This window comes from Rhincodon typus, chromosome 8 (genome assembly GCF_021869965.1).
Source record: "Rhincodon typus isolate 14 chromosome 8, sRhiTyp1.1, whole genome shotgun sequence".
Taxonomy (NCBI): domain Eukaryota; kingdom Metazoa; phylum Chordata; class Chondrichthyes; order Orectolobiformes; family Rhincodontidae; genus Rhincodon; species Rhincodon typus.
Window position 1 is genome coordinate 34,000,509 of NC_063339.1, and position 24,416 is coordinate 34,024,924.

At 38.8% G+C, this 24,416-nt stretch overlaps 1 protein-coding gene across 4 annotated transcripts in view; it reads right to left on the bottom strand.

Annotated features, from left to right (window-relative positions):
• Nucleotides 1-24,416, bottom strand: part of wdr25 (WD repeat domain 25) — an 84,629-nt gene that overhangs the window by 2,800 nt on the left and 57,413 nt on the right. For all 4 annotated transcript variants that reach the window (XM_048599657.1, XM_048599658.1, XM_048599659.1 and 1 more), the window contains exons 4-6: nt 12,002-12,132; nt 7,586-7,756; nt 5,770-5,910 (exon numbers count right to left, since the gene is read on the bottom strand). In XM_048599657.1, coding sequence (XP_048455614.1) covers nt 5,770-5,910; nt 7,586-7,756; nt 12,002-12,132 — 443 coding nt within the window. The remainder of the gene's footprint in view (nt 1-5,769; nt 5,911-7,585; nt 7,757-12,001; nt 12,133-24,416) is intronic.

Genomic DNA, 24,416 nt, shown 5'->3' on the forward strand with positions numbered 1-24,416 from the left:
CTGCAAGGAGCAAAGTAAAGAGAAAACAGTAAAAAAAATTAGAAACAAAGCAGAGTGAGGAAAAAGATAAAAAATATTATCAAACTACCACGACAGAAAGAAAATATCAAGAGAACAAGTATAACACAGAAATCAACAAAAAAAAATTACAAAAATCATGCATGGGACAAAAAGGATGATTTCCCACTGAAGTTCTAGGAACCTAGATTTTAATTGAGTTGCTAAATCTTCCAGTCTTCACTTTATTGGTGACTGGATGTGTGTCAGGCCTCTGTCAAAGATTCAATTGCTAACATCATTAGGAATTAACTGGGAAGCTCAAACCTCTGACAGGCAACTGCCCGGGTTCCTATGAGTCCTATGAAACATTATCCAACTCTAAAGTTTGGAAGCTCTAGCTCAATAAGTAGGTGAAATGGTTCAAGATCCAAAGTGACTTTGGATAGTTCTGACATGTTTAACTGGCTAGTTATCAAGGAAATGTCAGAAAAATCCCAGTGTAACACCTAGGTAACTATATAACATACCTCCAAACCCCACATCATTCATACAAATCTCCCCTCAACCTCTCTGATTACCCACTGACTCAAACATTCCTGCAAACATGATCAGAGCCCACTACCCAATGAACACCTCAATCCGACCTGATCAGCCCTCGACTAGACTACCCTGCCTGATCCAACTCAACTACATTCCAATCCAATTGTCACCATGCTCACTTACTTCATCCACCAACCCTACCCTACCCTCTTCACTCACTCAACGGCTCACCCAGTCACTATCATTCACACTAGACATTTAATGTTACATTACAGCAGCTCGTACCATAAAAGCGGAATTCCCAACTCTACATTGAGAGCTCTTTGTACAACTATATACTCTGTACTTCTGAAGAAGCTGTGTTTGGAAGACCTAGCCAGGAATGCAGAGCAACACTGAGGTTTAGAAAACTAGTGACTAAGCAACAATCTGATGATCATCATCATTTTATGGAAGATCTGGGTATATGTGCTCCCTAACTCTCTCTGAAAAAGACAGGAGTTCTAATATCATACTTTGATTATTTATTCCATTCTACTTCATCTTTTCTCAAGCTTTTCCACTGCACCACTTGAGTTGTGAGTTGCATCTTTGATACTTGGTCCCTAACTGATTGTAAAGAACTCAACAAGCAAACTGTTAGACAATTAGAGATCCAATTTTGAATAAATTGATCTTTCAAGCACACAGTTCAAACCAACACCATATAAGTTCAACTGATATGAGACACTTAAATGCTTGATAATCTTTCCTCCTGGTTGCCCAGAAATACTGGCTCCATCAAAACAAATAATCCCGTTAGCACTGCCCTAAGAGTTAACTCAAATAATAAACTGAGATGATAGTTCTTGACATTTAGAACAAATGATAAAGGCTATTAAAGCGTGTGGTCTGTTGTTGTTTGCCCCGAAACGTCAGCCTTCCTGCTCCTCTGATGCTGCTTGGCCTGCTGTGTTCATCCAGCTCTACACCTTGTTATCCCATATGAAATGATGCATTGGGAGCCTTCTTGTGGGGCAGTGGTAATGTCCCTGCCCTGGATCAGGGAGGCCCAGGTTCAAGTTCCACCATCTCCAGAGGTGTGTAAGAACACCTCTGAACAGGTTGATTAGAAAAATAGGTTAGAAAAAAGAAAAATGATGCATTAGAATAATATCTATCTGTTCCATTACAAATTTAAAAAATACAGATACCACATGAAGTTTCCACGCTCCTTACCCACACCCCCTACCTCCCCATTTATCTTATTTATATTTGAATTCATGTCTACCGGTTGGTTAAAGTAACTGTCTGAAGTAAAACAGAATCAACATTGTTGCAATACACTCCATAGTCAAATACATTGTGAATTCAAGCTGTTTTACAATTTTAGGAGCTAAACCATTTACATAAACTGTTATAAATTTAACTCATTAGTGTCTGAGTAACAAAGTAAAATTTGCTGTCAAGTTATTAAGTTATGGTTAATAAGTTATAACCACATTGGAGTAAAGGAAAAGCAAATATTTTAAGTGAATAAAGAGAGTCAAACACAGAGATCAATTGCAAAAAGTGAAGTAGCAGCATGACACAGAGAATGATGATATACAAGGTAGCCATCCTATTTTCAATTCCAATAACCAAAATTTCTTAAACAAACAAAAGCAGAGGTTGCTGGAGAAACTCTAGAGTTATGGCAGCATCTGTGGTAGAAAACAGAGCCTGTGACCGTTCTTGGAACTAGAACCACAATATAACTAGAGGGATATAGGATGCAGCAATGATCTTCCAAAGCTAATTTTAGCAAGGTGGGCCTGAGTGCCATAGCAAGATATTTTTTCAAAGTGGGATGGTATTTGGATATTACTTCTGCCAAACTAAAGAAAACTACTTTGAAAAGGTACATTCCCAATAATGGGCAAATAGAAATGTTATTTAATTGAATTTTTAGGCCACTAGGAGGAAAAGAAAAACAATGTTTCAACCAAAGAGCTAGAGCACAAATTCTACAGATAACTTCAATGCTATTCATTGCAACATCTCAAAGAACAATTAGAAGCATAGAAACATCTAAGTTATTTTTTATTTGTCAAAGTGTGAGAAAGACTAGCTCTAGAAAAAAATCAATTGTTATTTTCTGTGCTTTATCAAATAAACTATGCCACATGCTTCCAAAATAAGGAGTGGTCCAATATAAAAAGTGTAGAAATTACAGAAAATATTTGAACACCCTGAACTCTGTTCCTCATTTCTTCCCCAGACCTGAATGAGATAAAACTGTTATTGTGCCATTGTTCCAATAACCAAATTCTGATGCATGAAGCTACAGTAGTCTATGAAATTACATTCACAGAAAAAGGTGAGAAATTATTTCAGATAATAAGAAACAGTTGCAAGAGTATTCTGTTCTCCCTCAGAGCTTGCTTTGTGATTCAATAAGATCATAAGTGATTTTGTAGCAAAGCTATGCATTTCAGCACTATCCTCATATCCTTTAATTCTTTTAATATTCAAAAATCTGTCAATGTGTAACTTAAACATAATCAACAACTGAGCGCCCAAAGCTTTCAGGGCTAGAAAATTCTAAAGGTTCACAAACCATTGAGTGAAGAAACTTCTCCTAACCTCAGTCATAAATGGCTAATCCCTTATCTGAGACAGTCCCTCTTAATTCTAGACTCAACAGCCTAAAGGAAACATTCTCTCAGCATCTTTATATGCTTCTATAAGATTACATCTTATACTTCAGAGCTCCAGAGAATATCATCCTTCTCTACTGTATCTATCCTCGTAGCACAAACCTTCATCCCATGAATCTAGTGAACCTTTGTTGCACTCTTTTTTAGGCAATGCTTCCAAAACCTTTTTTCCACTGTTACTGCATTTCAGAGCTTTTGCATTAACATCATATCAGAGTTCTGAGAGTTGGTGGAGCGTGTTGATTGTGAGAACTGGGAAAGGGCCTCTCTCCCAAGTGCCAAGTGTTAATTATCGCTGGCTGAAACTCCAGTGGATCTCACGATAACCAGCCAGACCTTTGCCACAGAGCACACCAGAAAGGTGTAATTCATCAATGTTGCCCATTGAAGTACAGCCGTTATTATAGTCTCAAAACTTTGCAACGCAAAACTTTCATCCCCTGATCCCACTGGCACTCATGACTCAATTTTTGAGAACCTCTGATCTAAGGTAACTATAACCTTGCTTAGGTGAAAATTAAAACTGTGTACTATGTTCCAGACATAATGTCACAAAGGTTACACACAACTGCAGTAAGACATTTTTAGTCTTATACTTCCTGAGGAAATTATAGATGGGCAATAAACAGCCTAGCCAGTGACACCCACATGCGATGAATAAATTACAAATCTCAAATCTTTGGTAACAAAAGCTAATGTACTGTTTGCTATTCTATTTGCGCGCTCAACCTGCATTTTAACTTTATGATTCATGTCAAACACATCCATCCAGATCCCTCAGAGGACCAACGTTTCCCATCTCTCACCCCTTAAAAAATTCTGCTTTTCTAATCCACCTACCAAAGTGGATGACTCATAGCTCTCCTCATGATAACCATTTAACCTGCCTAAAATCCTTCTCCTGGCATTTAGTGTCCTCCTCATGGACTATTTTCAACTATTTTCAACAGTAAACTTGAATACATGTAAGACATTTATATAGATTGTCAATGGCTGAGATCCAAATACTAATTCTTGTGCTACCCCATTCATTATAGTCTTCCAACTCAAAAGTAACCCACTTAGTCCTACACCCTGTTTTCTTGCTGCTAGCCAATCTTCAATCCATGAGAATAAATTGCCAATCTCACCAGCCATACTTGTTTATAATAATGTAAAGCACCTTAATGGTTTTGTTTTGAAAAGCCAAATACATTATATTTGTAACCCTTATCTCCTCCCCTAGTTTTATCCTCAAATTTGTTAAACATTATCTCCCTTTCATAAATTCATGTTGGCTTTGAGAATCGTAACAAGATTGGGCAAAAACAGCAGTCATAATGTTTCTAAAAACAGATTCCAGCAATTCACCTATTACCACTGATATCACGGTAAGTGGTTTACAGTTCTGTGCTTTCTGCTTTTTTCCTTTCTTGACGGGGTTACATTCGTTATCTTCCAAATCCATGGGTGCAGATATAGAACCTAGGGAATTCTGGAAGATCAATATCAGTTGGCCACCTCTTTTAAAGCCATTGGATATGGTCTATCAGACTAAGGGGCTTTTTGTGATCCTTTCACAGGCAATACTGGAGAAATTAAAAACACAAGAACAAGGAGCAGGATTCGGCAATTCAACCCCTTGAGCCTGCTCCGCCTTTTGATAAGATCTCATCTCAGCCTCAACTCCAGTCTCCTGCCTGCTCCCAATAATGCTTCAACCCATTACTAATTAAAAATCTATCTCCTCATTAAATTTAGGCAAGGTCCTGACATCTACCACACAGTTGGGTAGTGAATTCCACAAATTCACGACACTTCTGTTTTAAATCTGCTATTCGTCATCTCAAAACTATGCCCTTTAATTCTAGATTGCCCCACATTGCCCCATTCTCTCTATGTTAACTTTGTTAATCCCCGTTAGCATCTTATATACCTCAATTACATCTCCTCTCATACTTCTAAACTCCAGAGAGTATGGGCCTAAACTGCTCAATCTCTCTTCATAAGACAAATCCCTCATCTCTGGAATCAATCAAGTCAACCTATCCTGAACTGTCTTCAATGCAACTACATCTCTCCTAAAGTGAGGGGAGCAAAATTGCACACAAAACCCTAGGTGAGGTTTCACTAATGCCTTGCACAATCACAGCAATAACTCCCTATTTTTATACTCTATTCCTTGAGCAATAAATGCCAAAATTCCATTTGCCAAATTAATGGGAATACTTCTGTAATCTTTACTAATATCTAATATCTTTAAATTTCTACTTTTTATTTGACACCTGATATCTCGAAATTTTCAGGATTTTCTTTTACACCTTGTGCCATTAAACAGATGCACAGTATCCATTTAATATCTATTCTGTTTCTGTAGATATAATTGAAGATCTGTCACATGTAAAAACTTTTTAGTAAACAATCTCTATGTTATATAACTGTAAAATGATGTGTTAAATCTGAGCTATCAAGTTACTTTTTGGATTTTTTGACAAATTAGAAAGATAGGCATATGCTAAACAGGAACAACAGTTTTTGCTTAATCCAATATCAAAATAATCCAGTAAAATACCTTATGGCCTTCATATCGTTTCCTTTTGTTCATCCTGTATGGTCGCTGGGTAGAAAATAACACCATATAGTTGCCATTGGTTTGAGCAGCAAAGACAGGTTCTTTGGGATGAACAGCCAGGCAAGGGATGGTATATCTTTCCTATGGGAAAGAAAGGAATTTTGAAAATCTACTACATTTTCTGGGGATCCAATATAGAAATGCCCTGATCAGTTTTAGCAATTAAGTAAGATAACAGTGGCCATTTTCTTTAGACACTTAGTAATTTAGCCAAAATCAGAGAAATAAACTGGCAATCTTTGGTATATAATTGACGTTCACTAAAAACTCTCACTGCCATTTTCCCATGTTGACAAATAAGCTTAGTCTAGGCTGAAAAATTACATATAAAAATATATTTTGATTCCTACACAATGGCATTGCATTTATCTTATCCTAAGTAATGAACTGTTCCAAACTCAAAAGTGTAGTTTGCAGGTGTGCAAATTTGCACTTGTTATTTTGTAATGCATTATGGAAAAAATCATTTTCTGTCAGTTTCGATTACTAAGTACTGCAAAGATGTAATTATCACTTCAGAATGCAGACAGCAAGAATGGATGAATTACTTTCAGCAATTGCCATACTTTGGTATGAATAATGAATGGTTAAAATCAGCCTAGATTTTGCTGGAGCTGGAAACTTCAATATGTTGATTTTTCCTCACCCTTCAGCTTTAAAGATCTTTCTCCAGCAAGCTGCTGAAAATATGCATTCATAATGACACAACAGCAACAAAGAACCTGGATCCTTAATAAAAGACAGGAGGAACATTTTACCTTCTTCACCAGAGTTAAAGTTTGAGGATGAAACAGAGGGACAACAGGTAAAAAAGGTTAAGACCAAATCAGGTACAAAAAGAAATAGAGAAAAAATGGAATAGATTTTGTACAGAAATACACAGAAAGGAAAAGAAAAAAAGTTCAAGTTTTAAATTTTAGAATTGTCATAATAGCGATTTCCAATATGCATGAATAAGACTCATGAGGATCTTGAGGACAAACTGCCATTTTTGCAAGGCTAACAATGCAGTGACATATACTGTAATTTGTCATGATTCACAATTCACAGACTAGTTCTTCCCTGTCACAAGTTGTTTATACATTAATAATAGTGAGTACATCAAACACACTGTTATCTTGGCGGTAAATCTGAGCTGATATCTTAGCTTGTAAAGCCTTGCACTGAAATAGAAGCATTTATGGCACAGAAAGAGGCCACTTAGTCGTCTTGTTTGTGACAACTGAAACAGCTGGTCAACCTAGTTCCACTTTACTGATTTTGGTCTATAGACCTTCAGGTTACAACATTTCAAGAGCATATGAAATTGTATTTAAAAATTACAATAGGGGTTTTTGCCCTGACTACCCTTTCAGGCAGTGAGTTCCAGATATCCTTTAGTCAAAGAAGGTACTCAGCCACCACCCCATCCACCCCAAACCCACTAATTCAAAAGTACAGCACTCAATCACCCTCCCCCCCAAACCCCTCTAATTCTTCTACTAATCACTTTAAATATCTGCTTCATCGTTATTGACCTCTCTCTTAAGGAATTTGCAGTAATATTTCAGATCTGATCAAAAAACTAAAATTCAACTGGAAACATTTTACTGCAGTACAAACAGTAGTTGCTACAATTAATTAGGCAATTAAAGCACAACAGCTCAGTTGCATTGTTACATCTGACTCCACATGCCTCTGCAGAGTGACTTAACAGAAAATGTATGACATCAATGATCTCAATACAGAAATGAAAATGCACATCAATTAAGCTTACGTGGAATATTTGATTAGATATCTTTGCAGAAGTCTTGAAATCCCAAGCAATGATTGTACGATCTGCTGAGTCTCTGCTTACAGCATCTGTGCTGGTAAGGAATTCTCTTCCACCCGGAAGAAAAAGAATGTCAAGTGTTTGCTGTATTCCAGCACTGTATTCATTCACCACCTAGAAAATAATAATAAATACAGTTTTCAGGTCATATCTATTTTCCTTAACCCAAAAAAAAACATTCTGGTAAAATATTACTTTTCTTTCTATTGATCGATTTTTGAACAGCATCCTTTCCAAAACTGAGAAACTGTTTCTTTTTCAATGCATTCGTGAGATGTAGGCATTGTTGGCAAGGCTAGCATTTATTAACTATTTCTAAATGCCTTTGAAAATATGGAGTTGAGGCAGCTTCTTGAAGTACAATAGTTGATGTGGTAAAAGTGCACCCACAATGCCATAAGAAAGGGAGTTCCAGGTCTTTGACCCAGAAGCAATGAAGGAATTTCAATATATTTTCTATAAGGTCATGTGCTAACTAAATGTGAAATCGGCATTCCCGTGTGCCTGTTGCCCTTATCCTTCTAGATGGTTGATATCATGGACGTCATGAATTTCAAAGATTGGAAGTCACAAAATTAAATTAGAAAATCAGACTGCAATATTACACAGAGATAACAAGGTGTAGAGCTGGATGAACACAGCAGGCCAAGCAGCATCAGAGGAGCAGGAAGGCTGTCATTTTGGGCCTAGATCCTTCTTCAGAAATGGCTGACGTTTTGGCCTATACCCTTCTTCAGAAATTACACAGTATTACACAGTTTTATAAGTGCAGTTCTCCTATTAGTTAACAGTAACACAGTTTCTTTGGTCTTTAATACTATATTGAAACAATTCGAGTGCAATGAAATCAAGATTCTGAGCCCCTTTATGTTGTGCTTCACAACTCATGTTGAGTATCAACTCTTGAGTATTCAGTCCAGAATAAGGAGAATGTTACCAAGACTTCAGATTAGGTTCTAGTGGTAGCGCCAACAGCTTAAAAAGAGCAGTGACGCAATGCAAACTTTTCATCCTGATTTTCTTCTTTACTGATGGCTCTTTGGTTATTCATGATTACTTGCTGGTTCATAGGGAGAGAATTAAACCATATGCTGAACAGTGTATTATTATAGAACAAGGAGGGTGTACGCTTCTTCCTCGCCCTTTCCCTTTTGAGTGTCTTGAGGAAGGCTGCTCAGGTGGAACTCTGTTTATCCTTGGCCCAACTGCTGAAGTCACAAAGTTAATTGTGTGGAGAAGAACCATACAAGGGAAAAGCTTAGGTCAATTTCAACCTAACTAGTGTTGTTCAGGGAAGTCTGTTATGAAGTTGTCAGCTAATAAACAAGGTTCGGTCACTAAAGACATACAGAACTGGAAGTTGTTCAGTTGTCGCCTATGTGTGGAACTGCAGGAGATGGGGGAGATACTAAATGAGTATTCTGCATTAGTGTTAACTATGGAGAAGGATATGGAAGATATAGAATGAGGGGAAATAAATGGCGACACCTTGAAAAATATCCATATTACAGAGGAGGAGGTGCTAGACAGCTTAAAACACATAAAGGTAAATCCCTGAGACCTGATTAGGTATATCCTAGAACTCTGACGGAAGCTAGGGAAGTGATTGCGCGGCCCCCTTGCTAAGACATTTCCATCATTGATAGCCACAGGTGAGGTGCCGGAAGACTGATGTTGGCTAACATGGTGCCACTATTTAAGAAAAGAGGTAAGGAAAAGCCAGGCAACTACAAACTGGTGAGCCCGACATTGGTGGTAGACAAGTTGTTGGAGAGAATCCTGAGGGACAGCATTTACATGTATTTGAAGAAGCAAGGGCTGATTAGGGATAGTCAACATGGCTTTGTGCATGGGAAGTCATGTCTCACTAACTTAATTGAATTTTTTGAGTAAGTAACAAAGAGGATTGATGAGGGCAGAGCAGCAGACATGATCTATGTGGACTTCAGTAAGGCATTCAACAAGGTTGAATGATAGACTGGTTAGCAAGGTTAGATCACATGGAATACTGGGAGAGCTAGCCATTTGGATACAGAACTAGCTTGAAGAAGACACAGAGTGTGGGAGGGTTGTTTTTCAGACTGGAGGGCTGAGACGCAGCAGTGTGCCACATAGATCGGTGCTGGGTCCACTGCTTTTTGTCATTTATATAGATGATTTGGATGTGAACATAGGAGGAATGGTTGGTAAGTTTGCAGATGACACCAAAATTGGAGGTGTAGTGGACAGTGAAGAAGGTTACCTCAGAGTACAACAGGATCTTGATCAGATGGGCCAATGGGCGGAGGAGTTTAATTTAGATAAACGTGAGGTGCTGCATTTTGGAAAGGCAAATCAAGGCAGGACTTATACACTTAATGGTAAGGTCCTGAGGAGGGTTGCTGAACGAAGAGACCTTGGAGTGCAAGTTCATAATTCCTTGAAAGTAGAGTTGCAGGTAGATAGGATACTGAAGAAGGCATTTGGTATGCTTGCCCTTATTGGTCAATGCACTGAGTGTAGGAGTTGGGAGGTCATGTTGCTGCTGTATGGACATTGGTTCGGCCACTTTTGGAATACTGTATACAATTCTGGTCCTCCTGCTATAAAAAGGATATTGTGCAATTTGAAAGGGTTCAGAAACAATTTACAAGGATGTTGCCAGGGTTTAAGGGTGACCTTATAGAGCTTTATAAAATCATAAGGGGCATGGACAGGGTAAATATACAAGGTTTCTTCCCCAGGGGGGTGGAGTTCAAAACTAGAGGGCATAGGTTTAAGGTGAGAGGGGAAAAGATTTAAAAGGGATCAAAGGGGCAACTTTTTAAAACAGAGGGTGTTGCATGTATGGAATGAGCTACCAGAGGAAGTGGTGGATGCTGGAATGATTACAACATTTAAAAGGCATCTGCATGGGTATATGAATATAAAGAGGGATATGGGCCAAATGCTGGCAAATGGGGCTAGATTTATTTTGGGGTGTCTAGTCGGCATGGACGAGTTGGACCAAAGGGTTTCCATGCTGTACGTCTCTATGACTCTGTGGCTTGTTGTTTTCAGATTATGACTTCTGAGCTTATCAGATATAAAGCATCAATTTTGAATTATGATGGGCATGTCAGGCTTCTTACTGATGTTCAGGTATTGTTGAAGTATACAAAGATAAAATGCATTAATATTATAACAATTTAACACAATGAACAAAAGAACAACTACGGGTGGGCAATAAATGCTATCCCAGCCTGCAGAGTCCATAAATGAGTATGAGAAAAGATAACATAGAATTGCTTGTTGATGCATTTTGTGCTCTTTAAATTTAAAGACGCTCTTGAATAAAAATTCTCTTCAGTTATGTGCGCAGTGACAGTCAGCATCTGGCAATCTCAAGTGTAGCAAATATGAGTTAAAGCCACTCTATTTTGCACCAGTAATCTCAATAACAGAAGTTCATTCCTAAATACCCTCCACCTCCAATTACCATGCCCCATTTAATCATCCTGAGCAAATTTGCCAATTTAGAGCTGTATTACAAGCATTGGTTCTGGGCCCAACATCAATATTTAAAGCCAGCAGGAAGATGCTCATCACATCAATCTGGATGTAAAGCCAGCTTTCAAAAGGTCAAGTGTATTTTACTGAATTACAGTATCAAACAATATATGAAATTGAATCATGAGCTTGTAATTGGAAAAAAGGCAGAAAATGTTAGTTTATTTTATTTAATCAGATAAAATTGTACTGTGGTAATTTCGTCAAGGTTACGGAGTCACAGAAACAAACCCCTTGGTCCAGCTCATCTATGCCTACCAGGTATCTCAACCATAACTACTCCCATTTAACTGCATTTGTTCCATATCCTTCTAAACATTTCCTGTTCACGTACCTGTCCAAATGTCTTTTAAATGTCGTAACCTTACCTGCATCTGCCATTTCCTCTGGTGGTTTATTCCATACATGCAACTCCCTCTGTGTGAAAAATTGTCCCTCAGATCCCATTTAAATTAGGTTCTCTCACCTTAAACCTATGTCTTCTAGTTTTGAACTCCCCTACCCTAGGAAAACGACCTTTGCTATTCACCTTATCTATACCACTCATGATTTTATAAATCTCTATAAGGTCACCCTTCAACCTTCTACGTTCCAGGAAAAGAAGTCCCAGCCTAACCAGCCTTTCCCTGTAACTCAAACTCTCCAGACTAAGTAACATCCATGTAAATTTTTTCTGTGCCCTTTTTCCAACTTAATAATACCTTCCTAGAGAAGGGCAACCAGATTACATTGCTATACCAATGGAATGTTAAACCACATTTCATCTTAACTGCTACAAATTACTTTGCTTTAGATCAAAAGTGTGTGTTACATAGTGAAGTATTATAGTACCTTACAATTTCTTGTATCCCATGCTCTCACTGTTGAGCTGAATCCTCCACTCAAGAAGATATTTTGGTTCTCAGGATTGAAAGCTAAACAAGTGACTTGACATTCATTATGAACACTGATGATTTGTTTAGCTATATTAACAAAACAAAATTTTATTAATTGCAAACTGAAGTGTTAAACTAATCCTCTGCAGTTTAATGCTCCAGATTCATCAGCTGAAAAATACAAAAGTAACATAACTGGACATTTAGGTTAATGCAAAGATTTAACTACTTTTGAATGTTCGCCCCTGGTTTTACAAGTGACCACAACATAGGGCAAGATACCAATGTCACAACTCATTAGTGTAGATGGAAATATTTCTGAGGTTGTTACAAAAGTTAAAGATTTTAAATAAGTACACAAAATTCCCCAATTTACCTGATTTGCAGACGCAGTTTGATAAACAGCACCAGGTTTCCGAACTTCATAAGAATTACTGTTTATCACAAGTAATTAGATTCTAGCTATAGGTAAACAGTTATACATTGTTAACATATAACAGTACAAACTACAACTCTAATCTCTTATAAACTTACGCTTACACACACAAAAAGAAATAGGGAAAAGTAGATTATAAGTTGAGGAAAACTAGGAGGCAATGGTTCCTCTTCCTGGATTGTTATGGTGATCCTTACAATTCTTGGTCAGAAGTTTGCTTTTTAGTCATTTTCCTTCCGGATGTTTGTTTGCAAGAGATACAACGTAGCTGGTTCACTTATAAAAGTGCTAGTGTTCTTTTATCACAAATACTGCTAGTGACCAGGACGCCTGGGTTCAAGTCCCAACTGCTCCAGAGGTGTGTAATAACATCTTTGAACAAGTTGATTAAAGAAATGGGTTAAGTATAAAAAAAGGTCTCTTGTCAATGAAGAGTCACAGCATACAACAACTGGTGAAGGAAATCGTAACTAATTTTCTTCAAGTTTAAAATGGATTTTGACTACAAAGAAGAGAAAGACAACTTCTGTGCTGGTGGAGATCAAAACACATCTATCATGTTCCAGCCCCAAGTTGTTCAGTTCCCTGAGAATCAATCACATGGTTGTTGGCAGGCAAAAGGTTTTTGTCAAAAAATAGTCATTAGTCATAGGGCAATCAATCAATGTCTTGTCGCCACTCAAGTGCATCTGTACACAACCCCTTAGGTCTAATTTGTCACAACCCAAGCTTCAATTACTGCTTGTTCAAATTGCAGTTTACATGATGCTTACCCAAGTGTCAGCTTACTTGCTTTTCCAAACATGCAGCAATCCTTAAACACTGATTTATAAAACAGTTTTTTCTCATTTCAGTCCAAAAGTTTAAAAAGCACAAAACTAAAAACTCATGGTCTTTACACCAAATAAAACAATTTGGGTTTGCTCCTATTTCATATTTGCTTCCTATTTAACCAATCTTAGCTGGGTGTCAGCAAAACAGAACAATGTTTTCATAGTAGGGAAGGAAAAAAGTAAATAAAATCAGCCCACGCTTCTACTCTGATAGTTCATGCTGCAAATTCCAAGTGTGGGTTTTAGGCTGCAATAGTAAAGATATAAATATATTCCAATACATTCTGTTGTGGCTCCCACAATAGTAATTATGTGAGATGCTTTGTGGAATTGAAATGCCTGTGATAAATTTCTAAACTCTGTATATTTATCAACTGGTGTGTTCATTGAATAATACTTAAAAATTCTGTCATTTCTAAAGACATCAAGGGCTTGGCCACAAGAACCATTACAGGAGAACTCAAGGTTGAATGCAGCATAGAGTTTTGACATATTTGATTAAGTCAACTAGGATGGAAAGAAAGTAAATGCACTCTTTTGAGAGGTGACATTTAAACACAAACTATCAGTCATTATTCAAATTGTTTTGATGTCACTATATACAAACTAAAGCTGTTAATGTTTTGACAGAAATTTAAAAGTTCCAGGAAAATATATAAATTGCACAGAGGAAATATTCAATGGGATTTGGAGCACAACTATACACTCACAGCAAAATATGTGAAACTATGTAATCAGGATCTACAGTTTTGGAAGAGGCAATTAAATCAATAGATTCTGTGGGAGTTTAGTGAAAAATATCCTAATATGAAACGTTGTCTCTGCATAGCCTTTTTGATATGGGAAAATAGACACATTGTCAGCCAGCATCAATGCATGCCGGAAAGAAACAAGAATTATAACTGCAGTTAATCACTGTTAGATGTCCACATAGGAAATGGACTAGAAGCCCACCATGTGAAGCATGCCGTACTGGGGCGTAGTCACCTAGTAAGTGGCTGCATTTTAGTTATTAGTACACAAGGGGAGGAAAAGCGACACCTGGATACTTCTGCAAATCTCAGGAAGAAAATTCATCAGTAGGAAACAGAGTAGGAATGGAGTTTTTTTTGTACAAACAAGCTTTCAATACTGTATGAGGGATAAACTTGATCAATCTAGGAACGGATGGTCCAAGGGCTCTTGTGTGTACTTGTGATGTAATAGAGAAATGCCTAAACAGAAAGGATAGGAAAATATGTAATAAAAACAATGTATTTTTCACAGAATGTTTTTATTTTCACATGAACTGTTATATTTTTCCCACTCTAAGTAGTAAAGCAAATGAATTTCTAGGATATATTCTGGATGTTTTCTAGATAAACACGCTTAAAAGTCAACAAAAGAAGAGCCCATCCTAGATTTAGAGACGAACAATGAATAGAATTAGTTATCAATCTATTTGTAAATGATCATCTTCAAAATAATCTCTGCAATGTGACTGAATTTCATATTGCGGAGAAAGAGAATAATTTTTTTAGCTAATGTAGACTTCAAAAGATAATAAATAATTGACTTTGTAAACTGAGCTGAACCTTCAGGATCTGCAGCATTTTGCTTAATTTTAATGTTCTGGGGACATTGAGTTTGAATCCCATCATAGTCAATAATGGGATTCGAAGTTATTTCCAATAAAAAGCTGGCCTAATGACCATCCTGAAATCACTATTTTAAAAACCATATGGTTCACTAATGTCCTCCTTTAGGCAGGGAAATCTGCTATCTTTACCTTCTCTGGCCTATATGTGACAATTGGCAGCAATGATTTTAACCACTCTGTCAGCAATAAATGCTGGTCTAGCTAACAATGCCCACATCCCATGATTTTTTAAAATGTTAATCTGCGATATACTGGGTGCAAAGTTGATTGTTACATTATTAAGGGGATGTTAACTACATTTGCTGCTGTCCTCACTTGCATAGCCAGTGACACCTTCAACCCATGAACAAGTGAAATAAAAGAATATGGAACCTGTAGAAAGACAAAGTTCATGGCTGAACCTTATGTAAGCTATAAATGATGGCATGGAAGGCTGACTACTATGCTTTGAGACATCAGGAACAAGGCTGGTGGAAAACAGCTTTATTCCTTAATTAAAAACTGAAAGAACTGCAGATGCTGTAAATCAGGAGCAAAAACACAAGTTTCCGGAAAAGCTGAGCTGGTCTGGCAGCATCTGTGAAGAAAAATCAAGTTAACGTTTCAGGTCCGGTGACCCTTCCTCAGAACAGTTCTAAGGGTCACTAGACCCAAAATGTTAACTCTGATTATTTTTCACAGATGCTGCCAGCCCTGCTCAGCTTTTCCAGCAACCTCTGCTTTTGCTCAAGCTTTATGCCTTAAACTTGCTGAATTAAGAAATGCTTCAGTGAAGCAATTTCCTCACAGTAAAGCAATACATTATCAGTAGCCAAAAAAGAATTATTAAACAGGCTATTGAACAGACCTTGGAGAGTGTATTAAAAAAAGGCCAAACATTAGCTAGTGTGGTTGATTCTTGATAAGCACAACTAAATACTAAGAAATAAAGAACTCCAGTTTCATATCTGAATTAAAACAGAAGTTGCTGGAAAAGCCCAGCAGGTTGGCAGCATCTGTGAAGGGAAATGCTGAGCTTTTCTAGCATCTTCTATTTTTGTTTTGTTTCTGATTTACAGCATCCGCAGTTCTTTTGGTTTTTATTCATATCTGAATAGGTTTTCAACTCAGTCAACTTGAACCAAGTTCAGCCAACAATTACTATTGGGAGGAAAGAAACGCGTCACAACATAGCACACGCAGATGGAACTTCAACCATATAAAAGATAGTCACTGTTAAATTTCAGTGCTGCAGTCAGGAGAAAAGATGAGTTGCTCAACCACTGAAGAATACAATCAATGCTCAATTGATCATTCAAGATTGATTTGATTAAGGCCCAATGAGGGAACAGACCACCCTAGGTTTAGTGAGGAAAAACTAACAGAGTTAGGTATTATTAAAATGGTAAGGGATCACCTTGGAAATAATCACCTTAATGTGACTGATTTATCCTTATATTTGGGAGGGGGAAGGGAGAATCACAAAAAACGTTTTAAATAAACCAAACTTCTTCAAATTATTGGAGAAATGAATGACTTTGTAAACTGGGCTGAACTATTAATGGGTTACAAGATCTCATTGTCACTCCATATTTCTGGGCATTCTATCCGTCGATTAACAAAATATTGAATGTATTGCATTATAAAAGTGCAGCAAACATTTTAGTGGTTAAGTTGTCATGATTTCAAACTTTCTGTAATTGTTGAAAAAAGACAAGTTGTCAAAGCTTTTTCACCTTGTATTCAAGATGATGCTAAAGAATACCAATTTAAAGGGAAAACTAATATTTATATTGTATGAGAGGAGAATTCCGATTGGCTGGCCAGTGGACTCTGGATCCACATATGTATGGGTTGCCTAAAACATAAGAAAGTGAAACGGTAGCTCAGAGATAGTAAGAACTGCCGATGTTGGGGTCAGAGATAACACAATGTGGAGCTGGAGGAACACAGCAGGCCAGGCAGCATCAGAGCAGCAGGAAAGCTGACGGGGTCCTTCTTCAGAAATGGTGAGGGGGATGGGAGCTCAGAAATAAATAGAGAGAGGAAGGGTGGGGCTGGGGAAGGTGGGCGAGATAGTGATGGGTGAGTGCAGGCAAGGAGTGTTGGGGATTGGTCAGTGAGGTGGGAGGGGTGGATAGGTGAGAGAGAAGATGGACAGGTTGTGTCAGATCAAGGAGGCGGGAATGAGGGGGAGGGATGGTCATGGGATGAAGCTGGGGGTGGGGAGATTTTGAAACTAGTAAAGTCGACATTGAGTCCATTGGGCTGTAGACTCCCAAGGCTGAATATGAGATGCTGCTCCTGCAGTTTGCGGGTGGCATCATTGTGACACTGGAAGAGGCCCTGGATGGACGTTACCCAGGGAGTGGCAGGGGGAGTTGAAATGGTTTGCGATCAGAAGGTGTTGTCGTTTGTCGCGAACAGAGCGCAGGTGGTCTACAAAACAGTCTCCGAGCCTCCGCTTGGTCTCACCAATGCAGAGGAGGCCACATCGGGAGCAGTGGATGCAATAGACCACATTGACGGATGTGCAGGTGAACACCTGTCTAATGTGGAAAGTTTGTTTAGTGCCTTGAATGGAGGTGAGGGGGGAGGGGCAGGTGCAGCACTTCCTGCGGTTGCAGGGAAAGGTGCCAGGGTGGTGGGGCTACTGGGGAGGGTGGAGCAGATGAGGGAGTCGTGGAGACAATGGTACCTACGAAAGGCAGATAGAGATGGGGAGGGAAATATCTCTTTGGTTGTGGGGTCGGATTGTAGGTGGCGGAAGTGGCAGAGAATGATACATTGGATATGGAGGTTGGTGGGGTGATATGTGAGGACAAGGGGAATTCTGTCTTTGTTTTTGTTGGGGAGAGGGGATGTGAAGGCAGAGATGTAGGAAACACAAGAGATGCGGTTGAGGGCATTTTTGACCACTGGGAGGGGGGAAGGTGTGGTCCTTGAAACAGAAGGACATCTGGGATGTGTGGGAATGGAACGCCCCATCTTGGATTTCTTGATTTTAATTTGCCACAAAGCAGCAAAATAAATTTCTATTTGAATGACTCTTATCTCCGTACAATGCAGTTTGGTGATAATCACTGTATCCTAATAAGATCACGTACGGTACTTAATCAAGACTTTTCCACAATTCAATCCTTCTTGTAATTTCTGTTTTAAGTACTATCATCATGGGCTTAAGCGCACTGCCAGATGCTGCTCCTTAAAATAACCACACTGTGACAAGAATGAGCCTGACTAATGACCTCAAGTCAAATTGTGGTAAAATAAACAAGCATCAACAAAGGTAATGAAAAGGCATTTTACAAGTCAGCTGTGCAACTGGCCCATGCCTTCAAGCTATAATGTACTTCCTTATCGACATAAAATTGCATAAACTCAGAATGAGCTAACAAACATACATTTCTTTCAAAAGGATGCAGTGTAAGGTGTAGATAAAGTTTGCACATTAAAATGTATAAAGTAATGAAAATTAAAATGAAATATTGATTATATTAATGATATGTAATGTATTACACAGTGAATATAACTATTATTTAAGAAGGGAGGATGAAGGAGAATAGAGAACTATAGACCTGTTAGTTTGTCATCAGTAGTTGGGAAAATGCTAGAAACTATTATAAAACATGTGACAACTGGACACTTAGAAAATAATGGTAAAACTGAGCAAGATGGATTTATGAAAGGGACAAACAAGCTGGAGGTTTTTCAGAATGCTACTTGTGGCATAGAGTGATGAAGGCTCATAATATATTATTTTTTGGGAACTGGGGTTCTAAAGTTGAGGTAAATTGGTTTTTGATTTTTAGTTCTGTAAAGGTGACTCTTTTTTAAAGGGAACAGAAAGTCTTTTTTTAAAACATTGAGTCAAAACAGTACATCCAAAAAATCATGCAATCGAAGGGAAATAACTAGACAAGCTACCTGGTGAGATAACTGCTGAGTTTGCTAAGTTGAGCTTTAGTGACCCAGAGAAAAAGAGGGCAGAAAAAGGTTCTCATCAGACGAAAAAATCCCTACCAGCAAATGTGCTGCTTAGCAGTCGCAAAACAGTCAAAGAAATTAGAAGAAGTCCTGGGATTTTTTTCCTTAGAGTTCATTCAGAAAAGTTGGTAAGTTAGCTTGTGTCTGTGTGTCTTGGTACATGTAATTGAAAGGAAATGTTGGATAACTCATCCATTAGGTAAGAACTGAATGTGTGAAGATAATGACACTTCATTGAGGTTGTGTGTTTGTAAAAGACATTACTGGGAGAAAAAGGGTGGAATCTTTGTTTTTACAAGAAGATGTTTCTAAACTGTCTGATATATAGCTTTTGAAGAACTTTATTTTGTATAATAAACCTATGTTCTTTTGTTTGGTGTCCAAGCTGGGCACTGCTGTGCTGAAGTCTTCAAGATATTAATAGGAAATGACAGGTTAGGTAAACTATTTCCACTGGTTGGCTGATCTAGAACCATGAATGGTCTGAGAATTAGGGCCAGGCCCTGCTCAGGTGCAATGTTAAGAAGAACAAAGGGTGGTAGATGTTTTCCATAACTCTTTTCCATAAATGGCACTGGATAATGGATCAATTGTTAATTTTAAATCTGAGATAGATATATTTTTATTATCAAAGGCATTAAGTGATATGGGCCAAGGCAGGTATATGGAGTTAGGCTACAGATCAGCCATGATCTCATTGTACGGTGGGACAGACTCAAGGGGCTGAATGGCCTACTCTTGTTCCTATGTTCCTAAGTACACTGGCAGCCTCACATGACTATGTTCAGTGGTTGATCTCCACAATAACTAAATTGCAAAAGAACTGACTCGTCTAACATTCCCATCAGCTGGGACCATAACAATAAATCAAAGAAGAACCAAAGGATGCATTTTGGGAGGTCTAGTAAGGGAAGCATTTGTACAATGAATAGTAGGTTCCCTGGGAAGTACTGAAGAACAAAGGAACCTTGGTGGATAAGACCACAGATCCCTGAAGATATCAACACAGGTAGACAGGGTGGCAAAGAAGGCAAACCAGACGCCTACCTTCATAGCCAGGGCGTAGAATATAGGATCAAGGAGGTCTTGTTACAACTGGAATACTGTGTGCAGTTCTGGTCACCGTACTGTAGGATGGATGTGATTGCATTGGCGAGAGTGCAGAGGAGATTCACCATTATGTTGCCTGTGATGAAAAGTCTCAGCTATGAGGAAAGACTGGATAGACTGGGATTGTTTCCCTTGGAGTAGAGGAGGCTGAGGAAGGGGATCTGACTGAGATATACAAAATTATGAGAGGCACAGACAGAGTAAATCATGAGAATCTTTTCACCATGGCAGACGTGTCTAAGAACCGACAGTCTGAGTTTAAGGTTAGGAGTAAGTGCTTTAAAGGGAATCTGAGAAAAATGTATTTCATCCAAAGGATGGTAGAAATATGGAATGTATCGCCTAAGAAAGCAGAGGACGCAGGTACTCTTGCAACATTTAAGAAGCATCTGGATGAGTACTTAAAATGCCAGAGCATAGTAGGCTGTGAATCAAGTGCAGGTGAATTGGATTAGTATAATTTGCTGTTCATTGGTCATTATCGACATGGTGGGCCGAAGGGTCTGTTTCTATGCTGTATGACTTGATCACTCTATCCAGTGGATATTTCCTATTTGGATTTTCAAAAGGTGTAAGGTTTGAAACAGGGGAGTAAACAAAATTAGAGAACAGGGGATTGCAATAATATGCTCAGTATGGTTAACACCTGAAAGTAGGAATTAACGGTTCATTCTTGGGATAGCAACCTGATATTAGTGGGATATCACAAGTATCAGTTCTCAGTCTTGATTGTTGACAATCCCAACAAATGATTTAAATGTGGGATAAATTTCTTTTTAAAAATCAGTGTGTGTCTCAGATTATTTAGCAAGATGGCTGCTTAGAATGATGGTCTCCAGTGACAGGGATCTCGGGTGTGCCTGGAGGCTTCTGCACATGAAGAAGGTGACATCATGACTGGTGTGGTGGCCATTGTCCCAATGGATTTCAAGGTGAAGAAAGTGGAGCTGAAATAAGTTGGTGGATCCATAGATGTACAACAAGAAGTTATTAACAGGCTGATGTCAGCACGACCTGTTTTGAGGCGCTGAGCTGCAGTGAAGGGTTGGTACCATTTAACTGTCTGGCTTCAAATCTTGCACAAAATGTGCTCAGTGAGTAAGACAGAAGTTCAGAATGTACATTTCACCAGAGTGAGTTGTAAAGTGATAGAATTACTGTGCATGAGTCAACCTTGGTGCTAGGAAACATATAATAATACAAAGTGACAGCTAAGTAAGATTCCATTCAGCTTGGTGTGTTGCTTTGAAAAGCAGTAATGACCGATCAGGAGTCTTTTTTGTACCAGAGTATTCAACAAAATCTGTCCTACTATCATCCATATTTTGCCCTTCACCATCAGCTCTGTAGTCTATGCTTTGCAACCTAACACAATCCTTCTCTTTTTTCCTTCCAGTCCCTCATACTTATTCTCAACCTGTTGCTTTTATGACATTTCCAGCTTTGATGCAAACTTCAATTTTCACTCATGTTGACAGAGCTCTACTGTGCTTTTATGGATAATGCTAAAGTTCATTTCTGCACTGCAAATCTGAGGGCAGCACACCCTTTATGACAAGCAACTACTACCCTCAATCAGTTGCCAGTGATACAGGACCTTAGTATTCTGTTTCTGAACATGCATATTTGGTGTTCCACCTAGCAGTGGCATTGGCCATACGTGCAGCTTTTATTTATTCATCTACTGGATGTGGGCAGCACTGGCTAGGCTCAAATTTATTGTCCATCCCTAATTACCCTTGAGAAGATGGCAGTGAGATACTTTCTTACTTGCTGCAGTCCATTTGCTGTCGGGAGTTCCAGGAATTTGGCCCATTGACAGCTGAATGAAGTCCAAGTCAGGTTGGTGTTTGGTTTAAAGGGCAACCTTCAGGTAATGTTGTTCAAGGCATTGCTGATGCTGTCCTTACAGTTAGTGGAGGTCGAGAGTTTGCGAAGTGCTGTCTGAGGAGCCTTGGTGAAATGTTGCAGCTGTTAGATGGCTTTTTCCTGGATGGTGGTTGAGCCTCATGTGTGTTGATAGAATTGAGGTCATCCAGGCAAATGGAAAATATTCGACCACACTCCCGACTCGCGCCTTGTAGATAGTCAATAGGTTGTGAGGAGTCTGAAGGTGAGTTAATCGCTGCATAATTCCTATCCTCTGACCCATTTGTAGCCACAATGTTTAGATGGCTGGTGCAGTTCAGGTCAGTTTGTGGTCAATGGTAACTCTGAAAATGCTGATAGTGGAGGGAATCAGTGATGATAATGCCTTTGAATGTCAGAGAGCAACGGGTTGATTCTTTCTTGTTTAAGATGGTCATTGCCTGGCACTTCAGTGGCAAATAACAGTCACACCATACATCAGCCCAATCCTGAGTGCTGTCCAGAACTTGTTATGTTTGGACAGACTCCCTTAGTATCTGAGGAGTCATGAATAGTGCTGAACCTTATGTAATCATCAGTGAACATCTTCATCTCTGACCCCATGGAGGGGAGGGGAGGTCATTGATAAAACAACTGAAGATTGTTGGGCCTAGGACACTAGGCCAGCAGAGATGTCCTGGAACTGAGATGATTCACCTCCAACAAACACAACAAACTTCAATCATACTGATATGATTCTAACTAGTAGAGTGCTTTCCCTGATTTCCAATGATTCCAGTTTTGTTTCGGCTTCTTGATACCACACTCAGTGAAATGCTGCTTTGATGTCAAGTACAGTTATCCTCACATCTTCTCTTGAGTTCACCCCTCACGTCCATGTTTGGATCAAGGCTGTGGCAAGGTAAGGAGCTGGGTGGTTTTGACAAACCCAAATTGAAAGCAAGTACCTGTGAGCAGGTTTTTGTTGAGTAAGTGTTGCTTGATAGAACTGTCAATGATACCACATTTTTGTTGATGATTGAAAGTGGACTGATGTGGTGGTAATTGGTGAGGTTTGATTTTTCATGCAATTGTAATTAATCCAAATTTGCTAATATCACTATACAGGGTGGGAATACAAATTGTGAGGAATATGCAATGAAACATCAAGCGGACATTAATAGGCTAAGTGAATGGGTAAGAATATGGCAGATGAAATAATATGTGAATAACTATGAAGTTATTTACATTGATTCCAAAAAAATCAAAAAGACAGTATTTCTTAAATGGTTAGCGTCTGGGAAGTATTGGTGTCCAAAGGGTTCTTGGCGTCCTTGTTCATGACTCACTACAAGCTAGCAGGCAGCTACAACAATCAATCAGGCAGGCAATTTGTATGTTGACCTAACGATTCTAATCCAATTATCCAGCACTTGGCCTATAACCTTGTTTGCCTTGGCATCGCAAGTGTACATCTAAATACTTCTAAAATGATATGTAGGTTTCTGCCTCTACCATTCTTACTCTCCAGATTCCCATTATCCACTCTGGGTGGAAAAAAAGACTTTTCCTCTCATCCCCTCTAAAATTCCTGACCCTTGCTTTAAATCAATACTCCCTGGTCACTGATCATTCTACTAAGGAGAGCAGTTTCTTCCCATTTACTATTTCTATGCCCCTCATATATTTATACAACTCAATCATGTCCCCCTTCAGTCTTCTCTCCTCCGAGGAAAATAACACCAATCTATCCAATCTCTCATCATACCTAAAACTCTCCAGCCCATGCTACATCCTGATAGATCTGGACCCTCTCCAGTGTAATCACGTCCTTCCTTCAATGTGGATTCCAGAACTGCATGCAATACTCTATCTATGGTGTAACCAACGTCATATACAGTTCCAGCATCTCCTCCCAGCACTTAAACACAATGCCTTCGCAAATAAAGGCAAGTAACTCACATGCCTTCTTAATTACTTTATCTACTTGTCTCATTATCCTTGGTCATGCACACCAAAGTCCCTCTGATTCCTCAGTGCTTTCCAGGGCGCTATTATTCATCATGTGTTCCCTTGCCTTGCTTGTTCTGCTCAAATGCATCATCTCATACTTATCTGAATTGAATTCCATTTGCTGCCATTAAGCCCATTTGACCAGGCTGTCTTCCTGTGATCTAAGGCTAATCTCCTCCCTATTTACCACCCCACCAAACTGCATATCATCCTTGAACTTACTGATTAACTCTGGTACATTCAAGTCTAAATCATTTATATATACCACAAACTGCAAGGGCCCCAACACTGCTCCCTGTGGAACTCCACAAGTGACAGGCTTCCAGTCACAAAAACAGCTGCTTCCTGCCGCTCAGCCAATTCTATATCCAATTTGCCAAATCTCCTGGATCTCTCCCTCACCTTCCCAAGTACCCCGAGAAGTAGTGTAAAGCTGTCCATTATAAAGAGACTTGATAAGAATAAAGATGTTTGAATTATAGAGCGTCTTTAATTACTAAACTCTTGGATCTTCGGGTAAATGAAG